This window comes from Lemur catta, chromosome 3 (genome assembly GCF_020740605.2).
Source record: "Lemur catta isolate mLemCat1 chromosome 3, mLemCat1.pri, whole genome shotgun sequence".
Classification (NCBI taxonomy): domain Eukaryota; kingdom Metazoa; phylum Chordata; class Mammalia; order Primates; family Lemuridae; genus Lemur; species Lemur catta.
Window position 1 is genome coordinate 17562135 of NC_059130.1, and position 26238 is coordinate 17588372.

The 26238-nt window shown below is 36.8% G+C and overlaps 2 protein-coding genes and 1 long non-coding RNA gene across 8 annotated transcripts in view; 1 reads left to right on the forward strand and 2 right to left on the reverse strand.

Annotated features, from left to right (window-relative positions):
* The window catches only part of MAGI3 (membrane associated guanylate kinase, WW and PDZ domain containing 3), a 228165-nt gene extending 213676 nt beyond the window's left edge, over positions 1–14489 (forward strand). The window contains exons 17-22 of one of the 3 annotated variants that reach the window (XM_045546842.1): positions 5151–5253; positions 5990–6116; positions 6738–6881; positions 11160–11298; positions 12160–12250; positions 12813–12851. In XM_045546842.1, the coding sequence (XP_045402798.1) occupies positions 5151–5253; positions 5990–6116; positions 6738–6881; positions 11160–11298; positions 12160–12209 (563 nt within the window). In that variant the 3' untranslated portion in view covers positions 12210–12250; positions 12813–12851. Of the gene's footprint in view, positions 1–5150; positions 5254–5989; positions 6117–6737; positions 6882–11159; positions 11299–12159 lie in introns of all 3 variants that reach the window. The other 2 variants (XM_045546841.1, XM_045546840.1) reach the window with 2 other exon arrangements.
* LOC123635060 lies at positions 4620–12901 on the reverse strand. The gene is made up of 3 exons (XR_006734042.1): positions 11776–12901; positions 6722–6930; positions 4620–5996 (listed from the first exon to the last, which is right to left on the reverse strand). It is a non-coding gene; the product is annotated as an uncharacterized LOC123635060 (long non-coding RNA).
* A 10052-nt stretch (positions 14490–24541) lies between the features above and the next one.
* The window catches only part of PHTF1 (putative homeodomain transcription factor 1), a 53783-nt gene continuing 52086 nt past the window's right edge, over positions 24542–26238 (reverse strand). For all 4 annotated transcript variants that reach the window (XM_045546846.1, XM_045546843.1, XM_045546844.1 and 1 more), the window contains 2 exons: positions 25738–25863; positions 24542–25065 (listed from right to left, as the gene is read on the reverse strand). In XM_045546846.1, the coding sequence (XP_045402802.1) occupies positions 25045–25065; positions 25738–25863 (147 nt within the window). In that variant the 3' untranslated portion in view covers positions 24542–25044. The remainder of the gene's footprint in view (positions 25066–25737; positions 25864–26238) is intronic.

Here is a 26238-nt window from a genome sequence, read left to right on the forward strand (position 1 = left end):
TGCTCCTTCACCTTGCAATTTTATAGAGACAGCTTCTTTCCTAAAACCTCTGCTAGCTTCAGACTTTTCTTCTACAGCTTCCTTACCTCTCACAACCTTCATAGAATTAAAGATAGTTAGGGCCTTGCTCTGAATTAGACTTTTGTTTATGGGAATGTTGTGGCTCATTTGATCTTTTATCCAGACCACTAAAACTTTGTCCTTATCAGCAACAAAGCTATTTCACTTTTTTATCATTCATGTGTTCACTGGAGTAGTACTTTTAATTTCCTTCAAGAACTTTTCCTTTGCATTCACAACTTGGCTAGATGTTTGGTGCAAGAAGCCTAGCTTTCAGCCTGTCTTGGCTTTTGACATGCCTTCCTCACTAAGCTTAATCATTTTTAGCTTTTGATTTAAAGTGACAGACATGTGAATCTTCTTTTCATTTGAACACTTAGAGGCTATTGTAGGGTTATTAATTGGCCTAATTTCAATATTGCTGTGTCTCAGGGAATGGGGAGGCCTGAGGAGAGGGAAAGAGATGGGGAAAGGCTGGTTGGTGGAGCAGTCAGAACACACACAACATTTATCAGTTAAGTTCACCATGTTATATGGGCATTGTCCATGGCGCCCCAAAACAATTAGAGAAAGTAGCTTGAAATTGACATACCTGGTTAGCAAATAATGATTGATAGATAGATAGATAAGAAGAACTTACAGGAATTTTCAGTGGGTACAGGAATACACAAAGACCAAAGATCACTGATCACAGATCACTATAACAGATATAACAATAATGGAAAAGTTAAAAATATTATGATAGTTACCAAAAATGACACAGAAACATGAAAGTGAGTGCATGATGTTGGAAAAATGGTGTTGACAGACTTGTTCAACACAGGGTTGCCACAAACCTTCGATTTGTAAAAAATGCAATATCTACAAAGCACAATAAAGCAAAATGCAATAAAACACAGGATACCTGTACTTATAAAAACTCCAGCAAAAATTTAATTCTCATTGAGGGAGAGAGATACTTAACCCACTGCTTTACCATTTTAAGAATTTTCAGATAAAATTCAGAGAGAACATAGGCCTGCTTGACATCATGGAATAAACATTTAACTTTGAGAAGTAATGTAGCTTATAACAAATAAATTGGAGAAGCCATGTAGCATTGGTTGAAGGACTAAAAATGAAAAGAGTATCAATAATGGAGAGTTTTATTTAGCCTTGATGAGGACAACAAAACACATGTAACTTTACAAGTAAGCACCAGTTTGTGGTACGTTTTGCCTAGAAGTGACATCTCTCATCTTCAAGGGAAGGTAGAGGAAAACTTGAAATTGATCAGATTATTATTTTGTTCTGCTCTGATGTTGTACACATGTTACTACAGCCAAGCTGTAAAGCTGATAAATTACCTATGTTGGACTCACACAGAAGTACAAGTATCTCCCAGTCATCTTGTTGAGAGATATAATTTTCCCCATCAGTTTCCATCCCCTTAACAGTAGCCATGAATTTACTATGACAGAAGATAATTCAGCTCTATAATGGACATAGAGTTTAGATACAGGTAACTTGAAATTGACATACCCAGTAAGCAAAGGTGGAAGAACTTCTGGGAATTTCCAGTGGGGTACAGGAATGTAAAGATAAATGAGGTGTGATTCTTGCAGTCAAGGGACAGGAGAGACAGGTGTTGAACTAGCTCTTCTGATACAATGTGGTAAATGCTACAAAAACATTGTGATCACAGTGTGCTTTAAGGAGCCAGGATTTCACGTTTTGGACATGAGGAGAAATGGAAAGGCAGGAGTCCCCAGATGACAAGGTTGGGTAGTATCTCTCATGAGCAAGAAAATGTCACCATAGGTTTAAAAAACTGCTTAAAAGCAACGCAGTGCCATGTTTCAACCTGTGTGTTAGAACTGGAATCCTTGGTGGGAAGGGGAACCTAGTTAGGTGGCCAATGTAAGTAACTTGTTAAGTTAATTGAGAAAATAAGATTCGTGATAGCAATATAAAGGAGAAACAAATTTCCAGGTCACCCAAAAAGAAAAAGAAAGTTTCATCACCTACCCCACCCCTACCCTTCCTTCCTGGAATACTTGACTTTAGAGAGGAAACACAACCCTCTGGATAAGCTCTGGTCCAGCAGTCGGCCCTACACCTCTAGGTCTGGCACACATTGTTGAAGTCCATGTCAACACACAAGCCTGCAGCCGGAGAGCGTTAGAAATCCTCAGGGGCCACCCAGACTGACCATATACCATTTATCCGTCCTGCCACTTTTTACTCTCTTGCCTTTGTTTTTAGAGTACTCTCTAGCTTCCAGATACAAGAAGTTCTTAAATAAAAATAAGCTATTTATCAATGTTTTTAGTCCCATAGAACTTTGAAAAGTAATGACTTAATCCAAGCCATAAAATAGTGATGCATGTAGTAAAGCCTGAAGTTTCAGCTTTCTCAGTAGAAAGTGCTGCCTAACATTCATAGCTCTTATCTTTAGCATCAGACTTTCTCTATCTCCATTATATTCCAAGATTCAGTTTATATCAGTTTCCACATGTTCTAACCTAAAATGGCCTCTATATTGAACATTTTTGCAAAGTAAGGTAAATATTTTAGAATACATACTTAAGGAGAAATGTAGCCCCAAATGCAGTATATCATTTTGATGATGGTGACAGTGACAACAATGATGATAGTTATGATAGGAACTTTATATTGTGAATATTATATGCCAGGCACTGTTATAAACATGTACATTTATAAGCCCATTTGAAACACAATAACACCATGAGGTAACAATAACCCTTTGAAAGATGAGACAATTAGAAGCACCGAGAATATAACTAATTTGCTCAAGAACACACAGATAATAAATGATGGGGTCAGGCTTAAACCGTGTCTATCTTGCTCTAGAGTTCATAGTCTTAAGTCACTAAGGTATACTCCCTGTCTTTAATATTTTACATATCCTGTGCTTTGATATTTGGACAGAGGAGTAAAATGTTCCAAATTTCAGCTTTAAAAATATGAGTCTGACAGCCTTAAGAATCTCTTTTAACTGTCCTTTTCCATGACTTGCCATCTAGTGCTAGATGTAGGTAGTTATTATGCCTAGCTATGAAGTATAAGTTTGCCTTTGGTACTCATGTCAGGCAAAAAAAATATTAGGTCATTAAGTATGAAATGTCTGACTTTGAATCAAAAGTAGTTTATTATATCTCAAACAAGAAGCAGTACAATTAAAGCACATGCCAGAACTACTGACACAGTTTTGCCATCTTAACGGTAGCTTGTTTATGCCAGCAGCGAAGAATCCTGGAGAGTGACAATGAAATCTCGAAAGGCGTTTTCCACAGTTAGTTGAGAATTGAGTATTTTTCCTTGCAAAAATCGGTCCAAAGCCTGGAAAAGTGGTAGTCAGCTGGTGCAAGTTCTGGTGAATATAGTGGATGACAGAGAGTTTCCAAGCCCAGCCTCTGTAGTTTGGGCAGCGTTGTTTGTGCGACATGTGGTTGAGCATTGTCTTGCGAGAGGATTAACCAATCTCGGCTGCTTAATCACAAGTGTCTCATCATTTCGTCCAGTTGGGTGCAGGAGACATCAACGGTACTCGATTAACCAGGTTTCATAAAGCTGTAGTGGATGATACCAGTGCTGGACCACCAAACAGACACCATTAGGTTTTTTTGATGAATATTTGGTTTTGAACTGTGTTTCAGCACTTCATCTCTATCTAACCATTGTGCTGAATGCTTGTCATTGTCAAAAAGAATCCATTTTTCATCAAACATAACAATATGGTATAGAAATGTTTGCCTTTATGTTGTGACAGCAAAGAAAGGCAAGCTTTGAGACAATTTCTCTTCTGATGCTCATTTAATTCATGAGGAACCCATCTATCCAGCTTCTTTACTTTGCCCATTTGTTTCAAATGGCCCAATGTTGTTGGAATAGTAACGTCAAACTTTGCTGCTAATTGATGCATAGGTTGAGATGGATTCTCTTCCACTACAGCTTTCAGCTCATCATTATCCACCTTTGTCTCAAGTCACCCACATGGCTCATTTTCAAGATTAAAATCACCAGAATGGAACTACTCAAACCATAGACATACTGTGCGTTCATTAGCCACATCCTTCCCAAACACTTCATTGATATTTCGAGCTGTCTGTGCTGCATTGGTTCCACAATGGAACTCATATTCGAAAATAACACAAATTTTTGACCAATCCATGGTTTCACAAAATTGCTCTAAAAAAATTTTTGAAAGATAATCACAAGCCAAACCATGCATTTGAAAGAATGAAGATGTACCTTTCACAACAAAAATAAAACAAGGAGTGTCAAAGTGAAATGTCAGAGATATCAACTGTAAAACTTAGTACTTAAAACATTAACTGCTATGTGAGTTGTATTTAACTCACGCTAGTTTTGAGCCCAGGGCCTCATGAAGCATTTGTAACTCACATTTATCTTCACCTTGGGAGCCACGAGAACTATTTTTCAAGTTGCATATAACTCACGCACAGAAAATAATAAAAAATAACAAATCTTTCATTAAATTAGGATTATTTTGTTTTTGAAGTTCTTATTCTATTTTCATAATAAAACACCATGGCTCCAAGGAAAAAAATTTTTTCTAGTGTGGCAGTCAATGTATTAAGGAAATCGGACATTTCATACTTAATAATAATTGCTCCAATATTAAAGGTGCAGGTTCAAAGATGTTTGTATAGTTTGCAGACTGGGCTCTGTGTGCCAATATTCCTGAGACCCTCTTTGTTATCTAGAATGGTTTACCAATTATGAGGAGTGTGCTATGGAAACTCATAGAAGAGGCTATAGGATGATTTCTGGAGCTCTGTCTTCTAAATAAATATTATTATGTTCATTTTTGATTTTCAAGTTGTATGGATGACCAAAACAAAGGTGAAAGTGGGGAAGGAGGAATATGACTCCTATTCTCTTCGAACAGAAACATAATCAAAACCACAGGGAAAAAGATGTTAATGTTCCAATTCCAGCGGTACGATTCATGCTAAAGTGCGTAAAGCAATAAACATTTGTTATTGTCCCACTTTCATAGATCCACTTGGCCTTCATATTTTTATGTACAAATTCTTATTTCTATTGTTTTCTCATTTGAACAGAGCATCATGGTCCACCATCCGGAACAAACTCAGCCAGGCAAAGCCCAGCCCTGCAGCACAAGCCCATGGGACAGTCACAAGCCAACCACATACCTGGGGACAGGTGGGGCTGCTCTCATCTCTCCTCTGTTCATAATCCACACCACTCCCTTGCAGTTATGCAGAAGCCAGTTGTTGAGGTCAAGACGAGAACTCTTGCCTATTTCACCCTCGGATTCCTTCCACCCCCTCAAGACCCTCATTCCTCTTCCTGGGCCCCAGCCAAGGCACAACATAATTATCCAGTCATGCCTGACAGGCGGGGATTAGAAAGAAGTGACAGTAGCATCTGGCTCTGCTACTCTTGGTCCACATAGTTTTGGTAGGAAAGCCCCAGGCCTACATGGACTGCTGTATTAGACTACCTGAGCAGAGCAGTATTTTGTACATATTTCTTTCTTCTTTTGTTAAATGTTAACCATGAAACAAAAACTACATTTCCAGAAATTCAGCATTTTCCCCGGTGTTGGCGCTACACGAGAGTCATTTTTCTCTGTGACGAGGTCAACTTATCTGCCTTCTGGTTCAGTTATTTGAGTGCAGTTTTCCTTGATGTAAACTGCACTGAGATGCCCTGAAAAAAAATGGGATGCTGGCAGACTTTAAGCTATGTTGGAGTTAATGACCAGGTTTTTCCTCACATCGCTCTGGTTCTAGATACAGTCTGTCTTCACAGTGGTTTATCAGAGGAAGAATGGCAATGTTCATCTTTTAAAAGAAAACAAACCAATGTGCCTTTACTTTAAGGCTGTTTTCCATTTTCTCAGTTCAGAGAATGACTTGACTTCTCTCTCTTGTAGAAGTGTCCTAGAAGGTGAAATTGGAAAAGATGTCTCCACTTCTTACAGACATTCGTGGTCTGACCACAAGCACCTTGCACAGCCTGACACTGCAGTGATTTCAGTTGTAGGCAGTCGGCACACTCAGGTAAACAAATATCCCCCCAGATGTGGACTGATATTTTGAGTTGCTGTATCACTGACATTGGTAAATTTTTATTGCAAATCAGTTCAGATAAATTGTTTCCAAAATTAATAATTCTTGAAGACCTACTATGTGTTTGGCATTCTGTTAGCTTCCATGAGAGAATGTAAATAGTGAAAGAAAAGTTTACCTTATAAGTAGGAGAAATTTGAACACTTGGTTAAATACTTAGAAATAAATAGTATTTTAGCTAATCAAAGCAGGAAGTTTTTGTTTATCAAATAACAAATCCTTTTAGTAAGTCAAAAGGCTGCACTCAAGGATCCAGAAGGCCACATGTGGCCCCAAGGCTGCAGGTTCCCCAGCCCAACATACACTTAAAGGAAGCACTTTCCAAAATTCTGTTCTCTGATTGTTCCACTGCACATATATACTCCTCAGATTAATTTAGGCTGCATTTATAAAAATTAGCCCTTCAACCAAAACTTACGTTCCTTCCTTATGATACAGAAATGCATATTGAGAGTATAAATCATTTCTCCCAGCTATAAAAATAGCCTTTCTTCAAAATATAAACAAAGCAATCAACAAGAACTTGTTTTTCTTACACTTCTTTCTCTCTAGAGCCTTGGATGTTATCCAGTAGAGCTGGAGAGAGGCCCCCGGGGCTTTGGATTCAGTCTCCGAGGGGGAAAGGAGTACAACATGGGCCTCTTTATCCTTCGTCTGGCTGAGGATGGTCCTGCCATCAAAGATGGCAGAATTCATGTGAGTTGACTTCTGTCTGTAACCTTTGGTTCTGGCTGTAGACTAGAAACTTCAAAAAATAATTGACTTAAAGAGAATGTAGAAACCTCTTGAATCTAAGCAGCAAGACTGTCTATCACTAAAATCTAAAAGGCAAATGCTTATCATTTTGCTTTTTCACAACCCCTGATGATAATCTTTTCTCTTCAGTGTGCTGTAATATTACAGTTATGCTACTTTTGCCTTCTTGACCTTGGTCAATAAGAAAAATCATTTCTTATTTGCATAGTCAACATCTGAGGGTAAATGGATTAATAAATATACTTTCATCTTATTAAGAGTCTTGGGAAAGCCAGGATAAAATAGAATGTTCAGTTTCTTCCAAAAAACAACAGGCCCAGGATTTTTTCAGCCTCTTGGCTACCTCTAAAGGTAACCGGAATTTGAAAAGCATGACCCTTCCAACCTTTATTATCATTTGAAGGACTAGAATTTACATCAATAATATTCCATCATAGGTGTTCTCAACTCTGAAACACTGTGGCTTTGTACAGGGCATTCCAGACCAAATTGTTTTTAGATCTGTGTAAGATATTTTTCCTACTTCTCTGGTTGTTAATTAAAGAGGAATCTTATGGAGAAGACAATTGCTGTCCTCAATTTTTAAAAAATAGTTAATTCACTGGTATTCAGTTAATTTATACACTAATAATTTTTAAGTTCTAGACAGCTTTCCTCCTACTACCCAAGAAAATTTGGGATTTCCGTTCCCTGCTACCAACAGGCATCAGGGAAAAGGAACTCTTTTTTTTCTCCTTAGTTTTAACTAAGTAAACCAACTAGAAAAGCAAATGATCCTGGTGAATTATTAGATGGTATGTTATAATAATGATTTTAAAAGGCTTCTGGGTGATTGCAGTTTTGAAATTTTCACTTCACTCCTATTACTCATTTCATAAACATATATTGAGTGTTTGTACTACCCAAGGCTTTATGCCTGGTGCTGAATGAGTTGGGAGAACGGATGATCCAAAAAAATAAGATACTGTCCTTCTTCAAAATGACCAGACACATGCATATGTTCAGAGGGGGCAAATAAAGAAGATTTGTAGAATAGGTGGCATTGAAAGGTGTGAAGGATTTCAATAGGGAGAGATTAAGGAGAGAAAACATTCCAGGCTGAAGAAATGAGCAGTGGGTTAAAACTAAGGAAGAATAAATCATGAACAGGGAACTTCCATTGGTTGAAGTTACCTAGATTTCATAGGCATGTAGAGGAAAATGAGAATATAAAGTAGGATGGGTCACCGCTATGGAGGTTCTAGACAGTGGGAAACCAGGGAAGGCTTTTGAGCCAAGAGTTTCCCCTCAGAGCAATATGCTGATAAAATCAGTCTGTTAGTGGTATGCCAGGATGGATGAAGGAAATAGAGGTGGCTATAATTTATGCATATAGTTGTAGTGGTAGGAGTATAACTTGAATGGCAACACTTGGGATAGAAGACAGGAGATGCTTATGAGATCAACTGTCAGTGAAGAAAGGACCAATCTAGATGACTGATAAGTATTCGTTACATGAGGGATGAAGGAAAAGGAAGAGTAAAAGATGACTCAGGCTTTGCCCTGTCTGTACTATGAGAAACCAGTAGGGAGGCCTGGGGAGAAAGGATGTAGCAAAGACTGATGGTGTGATAAGTTTTAGTATGTTTGAGGTGGAAACCCCAGCTAATCGAGTAGGTGTAAATGTTTAGCAGGCAATTAGAACTAGTGGTAGAGACCCAGATTGTGACATTACTTAAAGATGATGATTAAAGCCTTTGCAGTGAATAAAATCATGAAAGGTTTAGGGAGTCATGGGCCAAGGGAAGAACTCTGAGCAAGAGTAATGTGGGCTGGAGAAGGTAAAGGAAACAGGAAGGGTGAGAAAGCAGAGCCACAGAACCAGAGCTGCAGAGTGTGTATGACTAATGACCAAATGCTGTTACTATAGCTGATCAAGAACTGGTGGGTTTAGCCTCAGTTTCTTATAAAGACAATTTAATAGAGTGAAGAGAACATGGATTTGAAAATCAGACACAAGAATAGAACTGTCATTTTGCCATCTTGTAGCTGTGTACTCTTAGGTAACTTCTCTGAATCTCTCAGTTTCCTCGTCTGCAAAATGCAGACCCTGTGTAAAGTTTTGTTTTGTTTTGTTTTTTAAGAGACAGGATCTTGCTCTGTCATCCAGGCTGATCTGAGCATCATACACAGTGAGCTATGAGACACCACTGTACTCTAGCCCAGGTGACAAAGCAAGACCGTCTCAAAAAACCAAACTGAACTTGAATCTTTATTGATCAAAGCTATTTTCTCCATTTTATTTTATCACATTTTTAATTTTTAAAGTAACCTAAAATTTTAAAAGAATGTTTACATTTTCCTCTCAGAGGAGCCTTTGTTATCTTTACTTTTGTGTAGTTCAGAACTTTTTTCCCAAGAGCCTATCATAAATCTTAAAGCCACGTCTCTCCTGCATTCCCCCTACTTTTAAGTTAAACAAAAATGACACCTGGTGGCAAATCTGTTCAATTACAAGTTTTATTTGCAGTTTGTTGTATTAAAAGAATTAAAAAGTATAATTTAAGCCAAAGAATGTGATTGAAATTAACTATAACCTTGATCATGTTTTAAAAAATATGCCCAAAACATATTTTGTAAATATTATTTGGGCATATTTTAATTTTCATTTCTTATCAGCAGGATTATATATCTAGTGCTAATTTATTATCTGTATTTCCTTATGGAAATGGTTCTCCCATCACTTAGCAAGGGAAATCTAGATATTGGCTTATAGAATCTGGACAGTAAGGACTTTTTTATTAATTATCTTTATTACTTTTTTCTATCCTATTATCTTTATTATTATCTTTGGTTTTTTTTTTAAGGTATTTTATTTTCATTTTGTGTATTAAATCCATCAATCTTGTTTCTGACATCCTATTTGTTCAAGAGTGAGACTTTTTGAAATAAATATGCAACAAAGCATTTTCTATTTCATAGTTTACTTGAAGTTTTTGCTTTGTATAGAATGGGGTGTAAGTCTACAGTTAAATCTTCATAATGACACACTTTAAAATAATTTGGAAACTAACATTTATTTGTGCTTAGTGTGTAATCATGTTTTATCTTATTAAATCCTCCCAACAACCTCAGGAGGTAGATACTAACATTCCCATATAACAGATGAGGAAAAAGACTACTCAGCTATAAAGAGATAGAGTCAAGATGTGAATCACAGACATTATGACTCCAAAGCCCAGCTTACTAACCCCTGTGCCATGCTGTATCTATACATAGAGTTGTCCCACTGACCTTGGTTAAGTAATTAAGTCCTCTTCTGTTGTGTTACTTCTGGATTGTTTTAGTAAACTCTCATAAATATTTACAATATTTGTTTTGGAATTTCAGTAATATTCTGTTGTTAGTTTCTGTTTTTAAGCCAAGCCTTCAGTTGCTTGTCATCTTGAAATAGATTTTGAAAATCACTACCATCATTATTTTTAATCAAGTCCTTTGTAAAAGTTATACTTCACTTTTCCATATTTTTCCTTTTTCTAGTAAATATCAATGGTATTGAAACATCTTATTCTGATTCCTAGTTTTATGTGTATTTTCCCGTGAAATTTTAAAGTCATTAAGCATGTGCTAGTTATTGGTTTTAAACACATGTTCATATTAATCTGGTCTCCAAGCTTAATTTTTTTAGGGTTTTGTTTGTTTGTTTTTTGTTTTGTTTTTTTTTTGAGACAGTCTCACTATGTTGCCCAGACTAGAGTGCCGTGGTGTCATTGTAGCTCACTGCAAGTTCAAACTCCTGGGCTCAAGAGATCCTCCTGCCTCACCCTCCTGAGTAGCTGGGACTATAAGCGTGCATCACCATGCCCAGCTATCTTTATTATTTTAGAGACAGGGTCTTGCTATGTTGCCCATTCTGGTCTCGGCCTCCCTACAGGCATGAGCCACTGCTCCTGGCCCAGAATTTGATTATTGATTTCAAGATACCCAGATCCTGACTTACTACTGGCCATATAAAACTTTCCATATAGGATTTTTATAGAGTAAATAAAACTAGACATTGTCTCTTCCTATTGCTACCATCTGTCCTCTTATCAACTCTAGCATGATAGCACTGTGTACAAGTATTGTATAAATGAAATAGAGTCACTTAGCAAGGTTGAATGGCCCAAGAGTCGAGAAAAGCAGAATTGAAGAAGGATGCACAGTTTCATGTTGTTGCTGTGAATGTTCCCTGTCTAGGTTGGTGACCAGATTGTTGAAATCAATGGGGAACCTACCCAAGGAATCACACATACTCGAGCAATTGAGCTCATTCAGGCCGGTGGAAATAAAGTTCTTCTCCTTTTGAGGCCAGGAACTGGCTTGATACCTGACCATGGTAAGTGAAGTAGCCCACTGGTAGCTAAAAAATTATGTGTTAGGGAGGGGGCAAAACACAAAGGAGTATCTATTTGAAGCGGATATTTTACTAGCTAATTCAGAGGTGAATATCAGAACCATCAAAAGCTAATTACAGAGTTATCATAATAGTATTACAAAACAAGTGACTTCAAGCGAGACTTTTGTTGGAATGGAATATATTTTAAATTGATTTCATCAGAAAATATATAGTTGCTTTTGTGGAGAAATGTGCCTGTAAAAAGCAAGTACGTTAATTAGAGGCAAACAACTATCATGAAAAACATTTTAAATCTCTTCAGAATATCCTAGCATTCTCCATTCCTTGGCTAATTACACATTACCAACAAATATTTATTTCTGTAAAGTATTAATAAGATTATATCTGTATGAGTAAATAGCATAAAAACTTTAAGGTCTGTGGTCACTTGCCAAAAACAAATTGCCATAGCCTTACCTGGAGACAAGGAGTCGGACCTGAGGCCATGTCTGTACTCCTGTACTGATTTTAAACTTCCTTGGTTTCGTTGTATTGTTCATTGTATGTTTTTGAAATATCACAGTATTTGAAAATCACTATTTTTTAATTGAACGCATTATTCTAGAAATAAAGGCAATACTTGTTTAGTACTTGTCTCCTTTGGCTCCCCGCCTCAAATCTACCACACAGAGCTTTTGAGGAGTAAGTGTAGACATAACCTCCTACAGTCCCCTTGCAGCTTACGATTCTCTGTGTTACCTTCCACCATCTGCTTGTAAATCATACGTTCCCAGTGACATCTTTGCTAACTGCGCTGATTTTTTTTCACATAGTCCTAGGCTTTTTCTCTTCCTTCTTCAGGTTTGGCTCCTTCCGGTCTGTGCTCCTACGTGAAACCTGAGCAACATTAAGGCTTTCAGGGCTTTTCTTGGTCTTTCCTTAAAAAGACTTGGTAAATTTGCATGTCTTGTAAATCACTTCCTTCTTTTGTTTTCTTTTTAATTAAAAATGATGCTATTAAATACATCTGTTTCTATCTTCTGCACTTTTCAGTCTCCTTTTGACATTAAATTTGACAGCTTAATGCAAGAAAATTATTTACAAATGCCCATGAACCTTATTCTGGTTACCACAGTTTGGTTTCCTTTATTAGTGATTTTGTCATTTCCTTAAGCTATATCCTTTGATAATTAGTAAGCTTCTTGGACCAGGTAATTTGGTCCAATTTTATTATTTCTAAGTTTCTGATTGGGCTTTAATAAAGAATTTACAGATCATCTATTATCTACTATACATAATTGGAAAAATGAATACTGTTATTTTGTATCTATAAACCTACCTTTCAAGTATGAACAGATGTCTGTACACATCTGCCTTTACGGAGAGATATGTAAACATATACAAACTGTATAAAATACTCATGCAAGCCGTTTAAACAGTCAGTACAATTTTCAAAATTCTTCCTATTTATAATTCTAAAATTTAATAATGTTCCACTCAAATCACTTTTTTAGGTGATTGGGATATTAACAATCTTTCATCTTCAAATGTGATTTATGATGAACAGTCACCATTTCCCCCATCTTCACATTCTGCTTCCATATTTGAAGAGTCTCACGTGCCAGCAATTGAAGAATCTTTAATGAGAGTTCAGATATGTGAAAAGACAGAAGAATTAAAGGACACTGTGCCTGAAAAGAAAAGCACTTTAAATGAAAATCAGTCTGAAATGCAGCATCAGTCTCTCCTCCAGAAAAATGTGAATAAGCGGGATCCACCCAACAGTCATGGGCACAGTGACAAGAAAAATCTATTAAAAGTAGAAAACGGTGTTAGACAAAGAGGTAGATCTGCTAGTCCCAAAAAGTCATCTGGTCGGTATACAGAGGAACATTTGGAAACGATTTCTAGTCCTCTGAAAAATGACCCCAAAAGAAGACCCAGAGAGCGATCGCTGAGCCCCAGGAAAGGGGAGAATAAAAGTTGTCAGATCAGCACCAAGGCAGGTTCTGGACAAGATCATTACAGAAAAAGCAGAGGACGTTCTTCCAGCCCAAAGAAACAGCAAAAAATTGAAGGAAGCAAAGATCCATCAAATGCTGAAGCCAAATTATTAGGTGAGAGTAGAAGAACAACAAGCCATGCTAACAATAATGCTGATGGGAAAGAAAAATCAGGTGTCATCAGGAAAGATGCAAAGCAGAGTCAGTTGGGAAAAAACAGAACAAGGTCTCCAGAGAAAAACAAAAGAATGGATGAAAAGTCTCTTCCATCCAAAAAGACTCATAACACTACTAGAAGAGTAGTATCTGACAATGAGAAAGGAAAGAAAGCAATCATAGGAGAAACAAGTTTCAGTAAAGATAAAGTAGGAGAAAATGTCCAAATATCAGAAAAGAAGCTAAAGCAGGAACCTGAAGAGAGAATGGTTTTAAACAAAATAGAAGGTCACAAAGGGAAAGAACTAGAGGCAGCTGACAAAAACAAAGAGACTGGAGGGTTCAAACCTGAATGTAGTTCTCCAGTTAAGAAAACACCAATAACTCCAGGGCCCTGGAAGGTGCCAAGTGCAAATAAAGTCACAGGCACTACCGGTATGGCTGAGAAACGGCTGTGACCTTTAGTATAAAACAAAGAAAAATAAGTTGTAATCTTTTCTTACTAAAAAGCATTTTTCCAGAAAAAAAATTTTTCAGAAATTCTGAAACACGTAAGTACATTTTAATTTGAGCACCAAGTTACCTAGGCTGCATGAAGGGCCTTTAGGATTGCTAAGAACCAACTGTCCCCATGGCTGGCTGCCCTCCCGCGCACTCAGGAAGGAGCTGCATCCACGCGCTCATCTCACCCTGCTCAGGCTGCCCAGCTCGTCTTCATGAGTGTCCGAACAAATGACATATGTTGATATTAACAGTGTGGTCACAATTCACTTTGTATTTGTGCCAAGTTATCTACTGTGTCATGTCTGTTTCAGCCTTCTCATTCAGCTATTTCCACAGTAAATGAAAAAGTTAGGTTTGGCTTGGAAGTTGATGTTCTCAATAGCATGTTGCATGTTTACAGAGAGAAATACTGAGTCCTTGCAGAAGAGATTGTTAACTCATCATTAAAGATGGCAATTGTCTCTTTTAGCAGCTACTGATGATGTCCCAGTTCAAAAATAAAACTCCAAAACATCACTACTTTTAAGGGAAAAAATATATAGTCAAATATTAATGCTTTCTTATGGCTTTTTATTTTAATTTGGCTAGATAAGGTGTTTCAAATAACTGTTAAAAGATATTACAATTGAATGTTCGAAATGAGAAAGTACTTACGTTTTAAGTAATAGAGTTTACCTCCTGCTGTGTTATCCAACCTTGATGTAGTTATAGCATCTCCGATCACCCTTTCTAGTTCAGTTATTTCATTATGAAACCACAAAGAAGCATGTGGAAATAGTGCTTATTGCGCTTCAGAGAAAAACTATCTATTTCTGAATATTTTGGTTGTACCTACTACTAAAGTCATTGGTTTTTAATACATAATACATATTTGAAGAGTCAAAATGACATAGATTGTGTGAGGGACTTGATCATGAAACCAGTTTCACAGTTCATGGACAGATAAAGTACCGATTCTTCTGGTAGCAGATGTTTAAGTTCGGATGTTTAGAAGCAGAACCTGTGTAAGGCCTGCCAGCAAGTAAGGACAAACGTGGTAGACAGTCCTTGCTGGGTCTTAGTTAATTTTAACTTTTAGCTACATTAACTTTCTTATTTAAAAACAAGAAAGTGAGACTAAACATCTGCTTAGCTTGTACAAATTTTCAGAATTCTTTTTAAAAGTCTAAATAAAGATGTTTGTTGGAGACGTTTAACTCCATAAAATAGATTCAGGTTTTTCAGTCCCCTAAAGTAGCATCTATAAATAAGGGTACCTTCTCAAAATAAACCTATTTTATGGAGTATTGGAACACACTTATTCTGTCACCCTGGATTCATCTTGTGAAACACATTATGTCCAGGTCCTCCCCTCTGAGAGTCTGACTGTGAAGCTCTTTAATATAACAACTGAATCAGCCCCTGTAGATAAGACATGCTTCCCAGTGTGAGATTTTCGAAATCCTCTTTTCATCCAGAATTATATTTACCCACTTATTGTAACTACTCAAATAGAGCAAATCTAGGAGGCTTGATAAATGCTAAGAATTTAGTATCACAGAAATGGTTTATTTTCCCTATAGTCCACAATTAGTGATACAAATCCTTATATTGTTAAGTGTGACATAACTGATGTCATATGTTGTCAGTCTGATGTGGCTCTTCCTAAGTAACCTGTCACTGTACTGATTATATACTGACTTAGCAATGTGGCCTTGGAATGCTGAGCAAAACATGGATGTACCGGCTGTAAATGTTTATATATTGTACAGTACCTTTATATATACACTTGAGGTTCTGATTAGAGAAAGATCTGTAAATCGCTCGTTATTTTTTATATAGACATTAAAAAAACAAAAAAAAACATTTCGTGGCTTGCATTTCTTTTACATTTAGATTAATGTTGCTTTCTAATGGTGAAGCTAGTTCCCATCATGGTTTGTCCCTCCAAGTAACAAACACTCAAAGTCCCACACTGAGGAAGACTCATGATGATTTTTACCTATATAGCTATACTTTTAGCTATATGTAAACCCTGAAACTGGTCAGAGCTGAATATCATTATACCTATTTTTTTGTCTTTCATTGTAAAGAACATGGCTTTGGATAAATGATTTGCTACTAAAAAAAATCCTTTCTTATACTGTCAGGGAGAGAAGACAATTTGTCTTCTTGGAAATTCAATTACTAGACATTTATAATGGGATATAGTACTGTAAGTTCAGTTACCACAAAGTCACAAAATACTATTTCATCAGATTGTGACAAGTCACATTATTCTTAAAGGTCATTTTATTTAGTTTTATACTTACAGAATGAAGCATTCTGACTTGATTTCATTAAATTCTTGGTATGACAAATGCCTGAAACCTAACTCAAGACCATGGTTAATTTAATGCTCTTGAGGGGGAAAATAAATTCCTACCTACATGGCATTAACTCACACTGAAAGTAAACCCAAACCCCTTGTTTCCAGGCCTCAAAGTGGAGATGTCATAGGTTACAGAAAGTGACAGCAAAACAATTTTGTTGTTTTTTTAGTAGACATATTTTCTTACTGGTCACAAAAGGCAGAAAACATTTGGGATGCTATTGCATTGTCTCAATAGCGAGATTAGAAGGCTAAGATCCTATTATATCAATCTTTATGGACTAAGCAGCTTTTGAACAGGGTCAACTCCTATTTCAGAAGTCTTAGGCCCAGAAAAGCATTTGACTCTTTATTTCCACATGAGAATATCCTGTTATTTCCTTCTTTAATAGCAAGATATTCTCATGTAGCAACAAAAAGCCAAATGCTTTTATTTATTTTTTTTTTTCAGAATTTTTTTTTTTTTTTTTTTTGAGACAGAGTCTCACTCTGTTGCCCAGGCTAGAGTGAGTGCTGTGGTGTCAGCCTAGCTCACAGAAACCTCAAACTCCTGGGCTTAAGCGATCCTACTGCCTCAGCCTCCCGAGTAGCTGGGACTACAAGGCATGCGCCACCATGCCCGGCTAATTTTTTTCTATATATATTTTTAGTTGTCCAGATAATTTATTTCTATTTTTAGTAGAGACAGGGTCTTGCTCAGGCTGGTCTCGAACTCCTGACCTCGAGCGATCTACCCGCCTCGGCCTCCCAGATGGCTAGGATTACAGGCGTGAGCCACCGCACCCGGCCAGCCAAATGCTTTTAAACATGTGGACAAATGAAGAATTTTATGTTTAATATGTCCACCATTCAAAGTTGGGTTGTAAGAAAGCAGTGAGTATTCAAGTTAGTTAAATTATATGACAGTCTGACTGATGACTTCCACAAAAATGTGTTTAAGTTGAAGCTCAGTACACAGTGTGCTGCTGAAACTAAGGAACATTGGTATATACACAGACTTGTTACAGAATGTGACATTTCAGTCTGGTATGAGGAATACATCCGAGCAACTTAAATCATCATGGCATGCTCCAATGCCTAAAACCTATCTGTGCTTTTTAAACAATAACAGATTTATTTAGATGGCTGTTTTTCAGTTCTGCTATTAGAATTTATCAGCAACATAATGACTTAAAGTATGCCATAATTATTACATGAAATCTATAATCTTTGGTTTAGTTAGTTGAATTAGTTAAGATATCCATTAACTTGGATATATTTTCAATGTTGCCACACAAGTAGCCTTAAGAAGTATAAGGGAGTGGGAAGGCTTATAAAGAGTTGGAATTCCATCTAATAGAAAACTCTGAATCTTTCTTACTTACACATTAAAATATGAAAACAGGGGCTGGGCACAGTGGCACATGCCTGTAATCCAGCACTTTGGGAGGCTGAGGTAGGAGGATCTCTTACAGCCAAGAGTTCAAGACCAACCTGGGAAACATGGCAAGACCTCATCCCTACAAAAAATAAAATAATTAACTGGGCATGGTGGTGTGCGCCTATAGTCCTAGCTACTTGGGAGGCTGAAGCAGGAGGATTGCTTGAGCCCAGGAGTTTGAGGCTGCAGTGAACTATGATGCCACTGCACTACCTACAGCCTGGGTGACAGTGCAAGAGGCTGTATCAAAAAAAAAAAAAAAAAGAGAAAAGAAAAACATAGCCAAGAGCTTTAATTTAGCCTAAACCTGCATTTTGAGAAAGAATCCACTGGGTGTCTATTTGCAATATTTGCATTAAAGTCAAGCAGAGCTATTTAATTCATAAATCAAAGGACAACTATTTATTAATAACTTAGTACCTTATTACAGCTTATATGGTCAGGATATGCTGTAGGAAAGGTATAGCATTATTGCACATTTGTGAAACTCAAACTTCATTATTCAACATGGGCACCAATAACTGCAAGAAGCAAAGGATTACTTAAAATTACTAGTCAATACATGTATAGATTTGAATACATGAATAATGAATTCCTGAGATTCCCAAATCACACACCGTATTTGGGAGTGAAACTCACCTGGCCAATTATGAGTGTATAGATCTAAAAGTTTTCAAAAATTAGTTGTATTAATTTGAAAGGTTATTTTTACAGCACATAGGCCTAATTGCCTCTAAATACAATAAACCTAAAATAAAAATATAAGCCCATAAACTTGTACTTTGTAAGACATCCTGGTATTTAGAATTTTTCTACCTGTCTCTGAAAGTCACGAAAACCATACTCCAATTAGGCAAGTATTTGGTTATTCACCTTTTCAAAGTGCTTATTTTGTATTATACATGGACCATAATGTACATATTTAGGATGTTTGTAGATTATATCTCTGATAACAATTTTAGGAGGGATAATTTTTCCCAATACAACAGCAGATTTAAAAAGTCAGGTATTTTTCTTATCATTCTTTGGTTATTACTATTCCAATTAAATAATATATAAATGGCATGATCTAGTTCTGTTTTTACACCTTGGTTTAAGTTCTGAGTAATAAGGTAAATATTACCAAAATTTTGCTCCTTTTTCAGAATCCAAACAAAAGCCCAAGTTCCTAGAAATTATTACACAGGTAATGAAACACTGAGAGTGGAAGAACCATGAAATTACAGTTGACCCTTGAACAACACAGGTTTGAACTGTGCTGACCCACTTAGACATAAGTTTTCTATAAATATATTGGAAAAATTTTTGGAGTTTATGACAATTTAAAAAACCCAGACAAACCACATAGCCAAGAAATAAAAAACTTAAGAAAAAGTTAGGTACGTCGTGAATGTATAAAATATATGTAGGTACTAGTCTATTTTATCATTTGCTACCATAAAATATACACAAATTTTAAAAAGTTAAAATGTATCAATACTTACGTAGATTGTACATTGTACCAGTCATGAGAAATGTAAAGATACAATATTAAATAACTACATAAAATTAACTATAGTTCCTACTATCCTACTGTAATAATTCCATAGCCATGTCCTGTTGCTATTGCAGTGAGCTCAAGTGTTGGGAGTATCCACTTAAAATGCCATGTGGTTAATCATCTCCCTGTGAGCAGTTCCTCTCTCTAGTAAATTGCATATTGCAGCAAAAAGTGATCTCTCACAGTTCTTGCATATTTCTCACCATGTTCAGTGCTATATTGTAAACCTTGATTAACACCATGAGACCCATACAAAGTGCCATTAGTGATGCTGGAAGTGCTCCCAAGAAGCAGAGAAAAGTCATGACGTTACAAGAAAAAGTTAATTGCTTGCCATGTGCTGTAGACTGAGGTATGCAGCTGCGATTGCCCACCATTTCAAGATAAATGAGTCCAGCATAAGGACCATTATAAAAAAAAAAAAAAAAAAGGAAATCCATGAAGTCACTGCTGGACTATGCCAGTAGGTGCAAAAACCTCACAGTTACTGTGAAATACCTTTTAATCTCATACTGAAAAGGCAGCTTTTATGTGGGTGCAGGATTACTATTAATAAAGGTATACCTATAGATTATATGATTTGAGAAAAAGTGAAGTCACTTTATGACAACTTAAAGCAAGAGGCAGCAGACAAGTTCCCAGATGCCATTAAGAAAAATCCTTGAGAAGAAGGGATATTTGCCTTAATAGGTTTTTAATGTAGATGAAAGTGTCCTATTTTGGAAAAAAATTCCACAAAGGACAGGTTATTAGTAAGGAAGAGAAGCGAGCACCAGGATTTAAGGCATGAAAGGATAGGCTGTTTTGTACAAGGGCAGTAGGGTTTATGATCAGGACTTCCCTTATCTATAAAGCTACTAAACCCCCGATGCTTGAAGGGAAAAGATAACACCAGCTGCCAGTCTTTTGGTTGTACAACAAGGCCTGGACAATAAGAACCGTTTTTCTGGATTGGTTCCATCGATGCTTTGTCCCTGAAGGTCAAGAACAAGATGAGTAAGGTAAAGTTGGAAAGGGAGGCAGGCCTGATTAACAAAGGGCCTTGGAGGCCACCATGGGAGAGCCAGGAAGGGTTTAAGTAGAAATGATGTAAGTATATTTTTACATCTTTAAGCTCATTCATGTGGCTATGGGAAACCAACTTAGGCAAGAATGAAAACCAGTGGGTCAGCATAGTGCAGGTGAGATTAAAGGAGGCTTGACCTAATAGTGGAAGTGCAGAACTGACATGACTTGGTGGTAGATTAGATATGGAGCCTTTGGCTTGAGTGATTGGGTAATCTGTATCATTTAGTAAGGTGGGGAAAACATTTACTCATCCACTTTAAAATAACTGAAAGTAATGGAAAAAATAATGAAAAATGGATTTTAGATGTTGGACAACAGGTAGCAAAGGATGGTGGAAATAAACAAGGTGAGCCCGATGATTGCCCCAAATTACTGCCTAAGGGCAGGTTTCAAGCTATGATGCAGAAGGGAGAATCCAAACAGAACTAATTAGTCTTGCTGAGTTGAGACGATTGAGAATTTGGAGAGGCCGAGAATTTGCCAGGGAAAGTCCCGGAGAGAATGCGGCTGCATACCACGGAGAGTGAGCTTCAGAGACACGCAGAGGGCTCCTTCCAAGTCTTTGGCTGAGTACTGATCAGCACAAGTATATCAGAAAATACCTAAGAATAGGGAAAGAACTACCAAAAAGAAATTCCTGAAGTTCACATAGTTCTGGGAATAGTGCATATTCCCACAACCAAAGTGAAAACACCTCATAATGAACAGAGCATCAGGTAGAGTACTCAGAAGGATATTGCTTCAGCAGTGAAGAAAAGTAGCCTGAAACTAGAGGCTGCTCTTGCTCACCTAACGAAGCTTAAAAGTAAACCTTGAAATGATCAAATTATTTCCAAGTAACATAACTGTGTTCCAAAACAAAGCTCAGTATTTAAAAGGCAACAAAAAGAATACACACATACACAAAACTCAACACTCAACAATGTAAAATTCACGGCCAATAAAAAATTACCTAGCATGCAAAAAAGCAGGAAAATATGACCCAAAATGAGAAAAACCAATAAAAGTAAACCCAAAATAACCCCAACAACTGTTTTAATGTCCTTATTTACTATTATATTTACTATGTTAAACAAGGTAGAAAAAAGAATACCCATGTTAAAGAGAGACATGAAAGATAAAAAAGACCAAAATCAAAGTTCTACAGATGAAAAATTACATTGGATAAGATTAACAGCAAATTAGTGCAAAAGGACAAATTAGTGAACTGAAAACTAAAGATAAAGACGACCGGGGAAATGTATGGAGCATCAGGGAGCTTCAAGCAGGCTAATATACATGTAAATTTGAGTCCCAGAAGGAGGTGGGTGAGAGTGGAGTGCAAAAAATTACCTTAATAGCCAATTTTTTTCCTAATTTGATAATGTGAAAAAACTATATATATAACAATCAGAAAACTATAAGCCCACAGGATCCAATGAGTTCAGCAAACTCCAAGCACAAGAAACAGAAGAAAACTATACCAATGCATACTATAATTAAATTGCACAAATTCAATGATAAAGATAAAAATCTTAAAAGCAGCCACAGTTTTTTTTTTTTTTTCTTAAAAAGATAGCACACACAGAGGAACAAAGATAACAGTGACAACAGATTCTTGTCAAAACAATGCAATCCAGTAGGTAGGGGAGCAACCACATCTTTAAACCTGTAATTTTACACCTAGCAAAAGTATCTTTCAAATATAAAGATTCACCCAAAAACCTTTCTCAAAAGGGTGGGCCCTACATACCTTGCTAAAAGGATCTTCAGTGGCCGGGCGCGGTGGCTCACGGCTGTAATCCTAGCTCTGGGAGGCCGAGGCGGGTGGATTGCTCGAGGTCAGGAGTTCGAGACCAGCCTGAGCAAGAGTGAGACCCCATCTCTACTAAAAATAGAAAGAAATTATCTGGCCAACTAAAAATATATATACAAAAAAAAATTAGCCGGGCATGGTGGCTCATGCCTGTAGTCCCAGCTACTCGGGAGGCTGAGACAGTAGGATCGCTTAAGCCCAGGAGTCTGAGGTTGCTGTGAGCTAGGCTGATGCCACGGCACTCACTCTAGCCCGGGCAACAAAGTGAGACTCTGTCTCAAAAAAAAAAAAAAAAGGATCTTCAATTTTTACCTTCAAAGTGCTAGTAAGCCACTAATGGATTCTAAATGATGACTTCCATTTCAGAAAATACAATACCTTTTTGAGACTAATGAATTGGGCTTGGAGGGAATGGGGGGTCATGCATATGTAAGGGCTGAAGCAGCAGAAACTTGCTCAAAAAACAAAGGATGTTGACTTAATTAGGGTGGTGGCAGTAGGAATGGAGAAGAGTGGATTAATTAGGAAGATATCCAGAAGATAATTATTCAAAGACTTGGTGACTGATTGGATTGGGGGTTATGAGGAAAAGGAAGCAGTCAAGAATGATTCCCAAGTTTCTGACATGATCAACTACATTTACATGTAATTTTACCCATATGAAAAATAATTTAAACCAATTATATACCATCAAAACCACGACTGAAGCAACCCACAAGAGTAAATTAATATATTCTAAGCACTGCATTTAAACTAAGATTTCACTGTGTAAAAGTTGCAAATAAAAATAGAAGAGCATTTTTTTGTAGGAGAAAAAGATGAAGGCATCAGCTTTCTTCATTTGAAATCTACACTAAGCTCAGTTTTTGGATTTGAGAGCAGTGTTGGCTGGGCGCGGTGGCTCCCACCTGTAATCCTAGCACTCTGGGAGGCCGAGGCGGGTGGATCGCTTGAGCTCAGGAGTTTGAGACCAGCCTGAGCAAGAGCGAGACCCCATCTCTACTAAAAAAATAGAAAGAAAGAAAAACAGAAAGAAATTATCTGGCCAACTAAAAATATATATAGAAAAAAAATTAGCCGGGCATGGTGGCGCATGCCTGTAGTCCCAGCTACCCGGGAGGCTGAGGCAGTAGGATCGCTTGAGCCCAGGAGTTTGAGGTTGCTGTGAGCTAGGCTGATGCCATGGCACTCACTTTAGCCCAGGCAACAGAGTGAGACTCTGTCTCAAAAAAAAAAAAAGGAGAGCAATGTTATTGTTCCTTATGGAAAATAGTGAAAGCATGGTTTCTATGAGCCATCTGTTGAGAAACTGATATGCTTCTACAGAACAATTCCTTCTAAAGGTAGAAAGATAGATCACTATTAATGGAGCTTTACCATTAAAAAAATTATCACTCATGCAGCATTTAGAATAGCTACATATTTTTGGTTATCCACTTCTAGTTTGGCAAACTTGCTTCCTATGTTTCTATCTTCACAGTTAGGAATCCACCAGTAAGATTTTTGAAGGACTTCAAATAGTAATAATAAATGTTTATTGTGGGGATTTACTAAGTGCTAAATACTTTACACTGTGCAAATAACTTACAGGATAACCTCATTTAATCTTAATAACTCTACTATATAGTTATTATCCCCATTTAACTGGTGAGGAAATGGAAACACAAAGAGGTTAACTTGCCCCAGATTATGAAGCTAATAAATGGCAGGGTCAAGGACTTGAACTCAGAGACAGGTCTGAAGTCAATCCCTTTTGAGAAATACATCTTTCAGCTCAAAAATATCCTGCTTATTAGAATATGTGTAACTGATACTCTGATTCTGAATGAGTACATGTTTTATATGTGATAACCAAGTTTCTAAATTATTTTCATTTAAAAATTCACAAAATCTTATCATTAAAACATTCAGGCTTTCAATTTGCCTTGAGATTCTTCAAAGCAGGTAACTTAATGAGCAAGAACTGTAAGTAGACTACTAGAGTTTTCATTAACATGTATATGCATGTATTTGTAACAGGGGATACTGATAACAGAACCTTACATCATCAAAGACATGGGATGGCTGATTATAGACACTAAGGACTTGAAAACGTACTGAGGATTGAATAAATTACGATGCATAACCGACACACTATTAACGATGCTTGTGTTAGGAAACACAGCTCAGATGATTTATATGGAAACCATGTTGTATGATGGACATCCATGAATCGGCATATACTTACTTAAATTTTTCATGCTGACTTACATAGCATATTATATGCATGACTCTTTCACCAATAATAGTTATTAGGATTAATTCAAAATTATAAACTAATTAAAAATTTCTGCAGTTTAATGGAAACTCACAGTTTAAAAGTTATTTTTTTCTTCAACAACAAAAAAAGCCTAGAAACTGAAATTTCCCAGTAAAGTTCTTTTATTTGCATTCAACCTAAAATAGTTTGTTTGGTCTCTCTTTGATAGAGAAATGAAATCTCCAATTCCATAGACTGTAATAGAAAAGTACTGAATTTGCATATTTCCAATAAAAGATATTTGCTTTATGCTTTGGGCATCTACCAAAGTTACCCAAAAGACTATTTCCAGTAAATATAACTGTCACAGTACTGAAGTACCCAGAATAAATTTCCTAACTTAGAAAATTGTTCTTGTGTTACCGTAACAGTCTTTAGTCTGACTATTCATATTTTTGAAAACCATGAGAATACAGCTTTTTAGCATGCACACCCAGTTGGAAAAGGACTTGTTCCTCTGGAAACACCATTCATTAGATTTCGCAGAGCTGAGAACACCTGTGCACGTGAACAAGCAGGTGGGTATCTCACTAGTTTCTGCTGTCAGCTCCTTCCGTAATGGGTAAGTACTGATGCCAGCCAGGGGAGAGAGTTCAGGCTTTTAACTCAGCTTATGATTTAATTTTCCACAGCTAAGAAAAGAAAATCACCAAAATACGTTAGTTTTTAGACAAACAGGTGGGATTTATAGATACACACACATGACTATGAACCAAGAGGAGAAAGTATCAAGTCTGGAAATAGCAACCATGGAACATCTTAGAGAAAAAACATTAAAAACTTCCAGAATCAAAAATAACATACTGCAGTTCACATACTGTTGGTTTTCATTCACCCTGTCCCTGCACATTTCCCTAGATCAGTGTAGAAAACTACATGTTATTCATCTTGCCGGCCCCCCAAATGATCTGACATCCTCATTAAACATGTATGAAATGAAGGAAAATGGCAGCCTTTACTTTACTAATTCCTTATTTTTTCACTTATAGGAAGAATTCTCTGCTATGATTCTAAGGCCAAAAAAAAAAAAAAAAAAAAAAAAGACCCTTAGCCGGCTCATGGTATTAAACTGTTAGGAAATTCGAACAATTTTCTGTTCCACTCAAGAGCACAGTCTACTGCACATGTGTAAATGAGAAAACCTAAGCTGAGAACCTGTGGAACACCAATCAAAATGCTTATTTCTTTACCTCGAGTTATTTCCATGATAGTCACACACATACACAAAGTGTGAACAGCTTAAAAATGACAGATTATTAGTCATTTCTAAGACTAAGACATTACAGAGTGGTGGTCACACTTACTCTTATATTAAATCCTAGAAGATCACTTATAACACCTGAGACAGCAGAAAGGATAACTACTCTTGTGATATTGTAGATTAAGGGATTCATTGTCAGTCCATAGAGTCTAAATGGTGTGTCCAGCTCCTACAAAAAACATGAAAGAATTGAAATGAGATACATGTTTTCTTGATAGCTACTCAGTGATTTCTTGCTGTTTTTCAAGTCTTGAGTGAGGATGACTGCTTAAGGCTGTCTTTCCTTAATATTGAAGAGCTACCTTCATAAAATCCATCATGTATTCTCACCGACTTTTCCACTAAGCATTTTAAGGTAGATTTGAGTGATATGTCATTTGTGGTTTTAAAAAAATGTAATTTTAAAAATGTGACACATCAGCAATCATCAGAATCTGTGTAACAATGTCAGAAATTTTTTCTCATATAGTTATTAACCCAAAACCGTCAGGTCAGCATATGAATCTGTACAGCCTAGTAACTGTTACTAGGGTCTTTTCCAAAA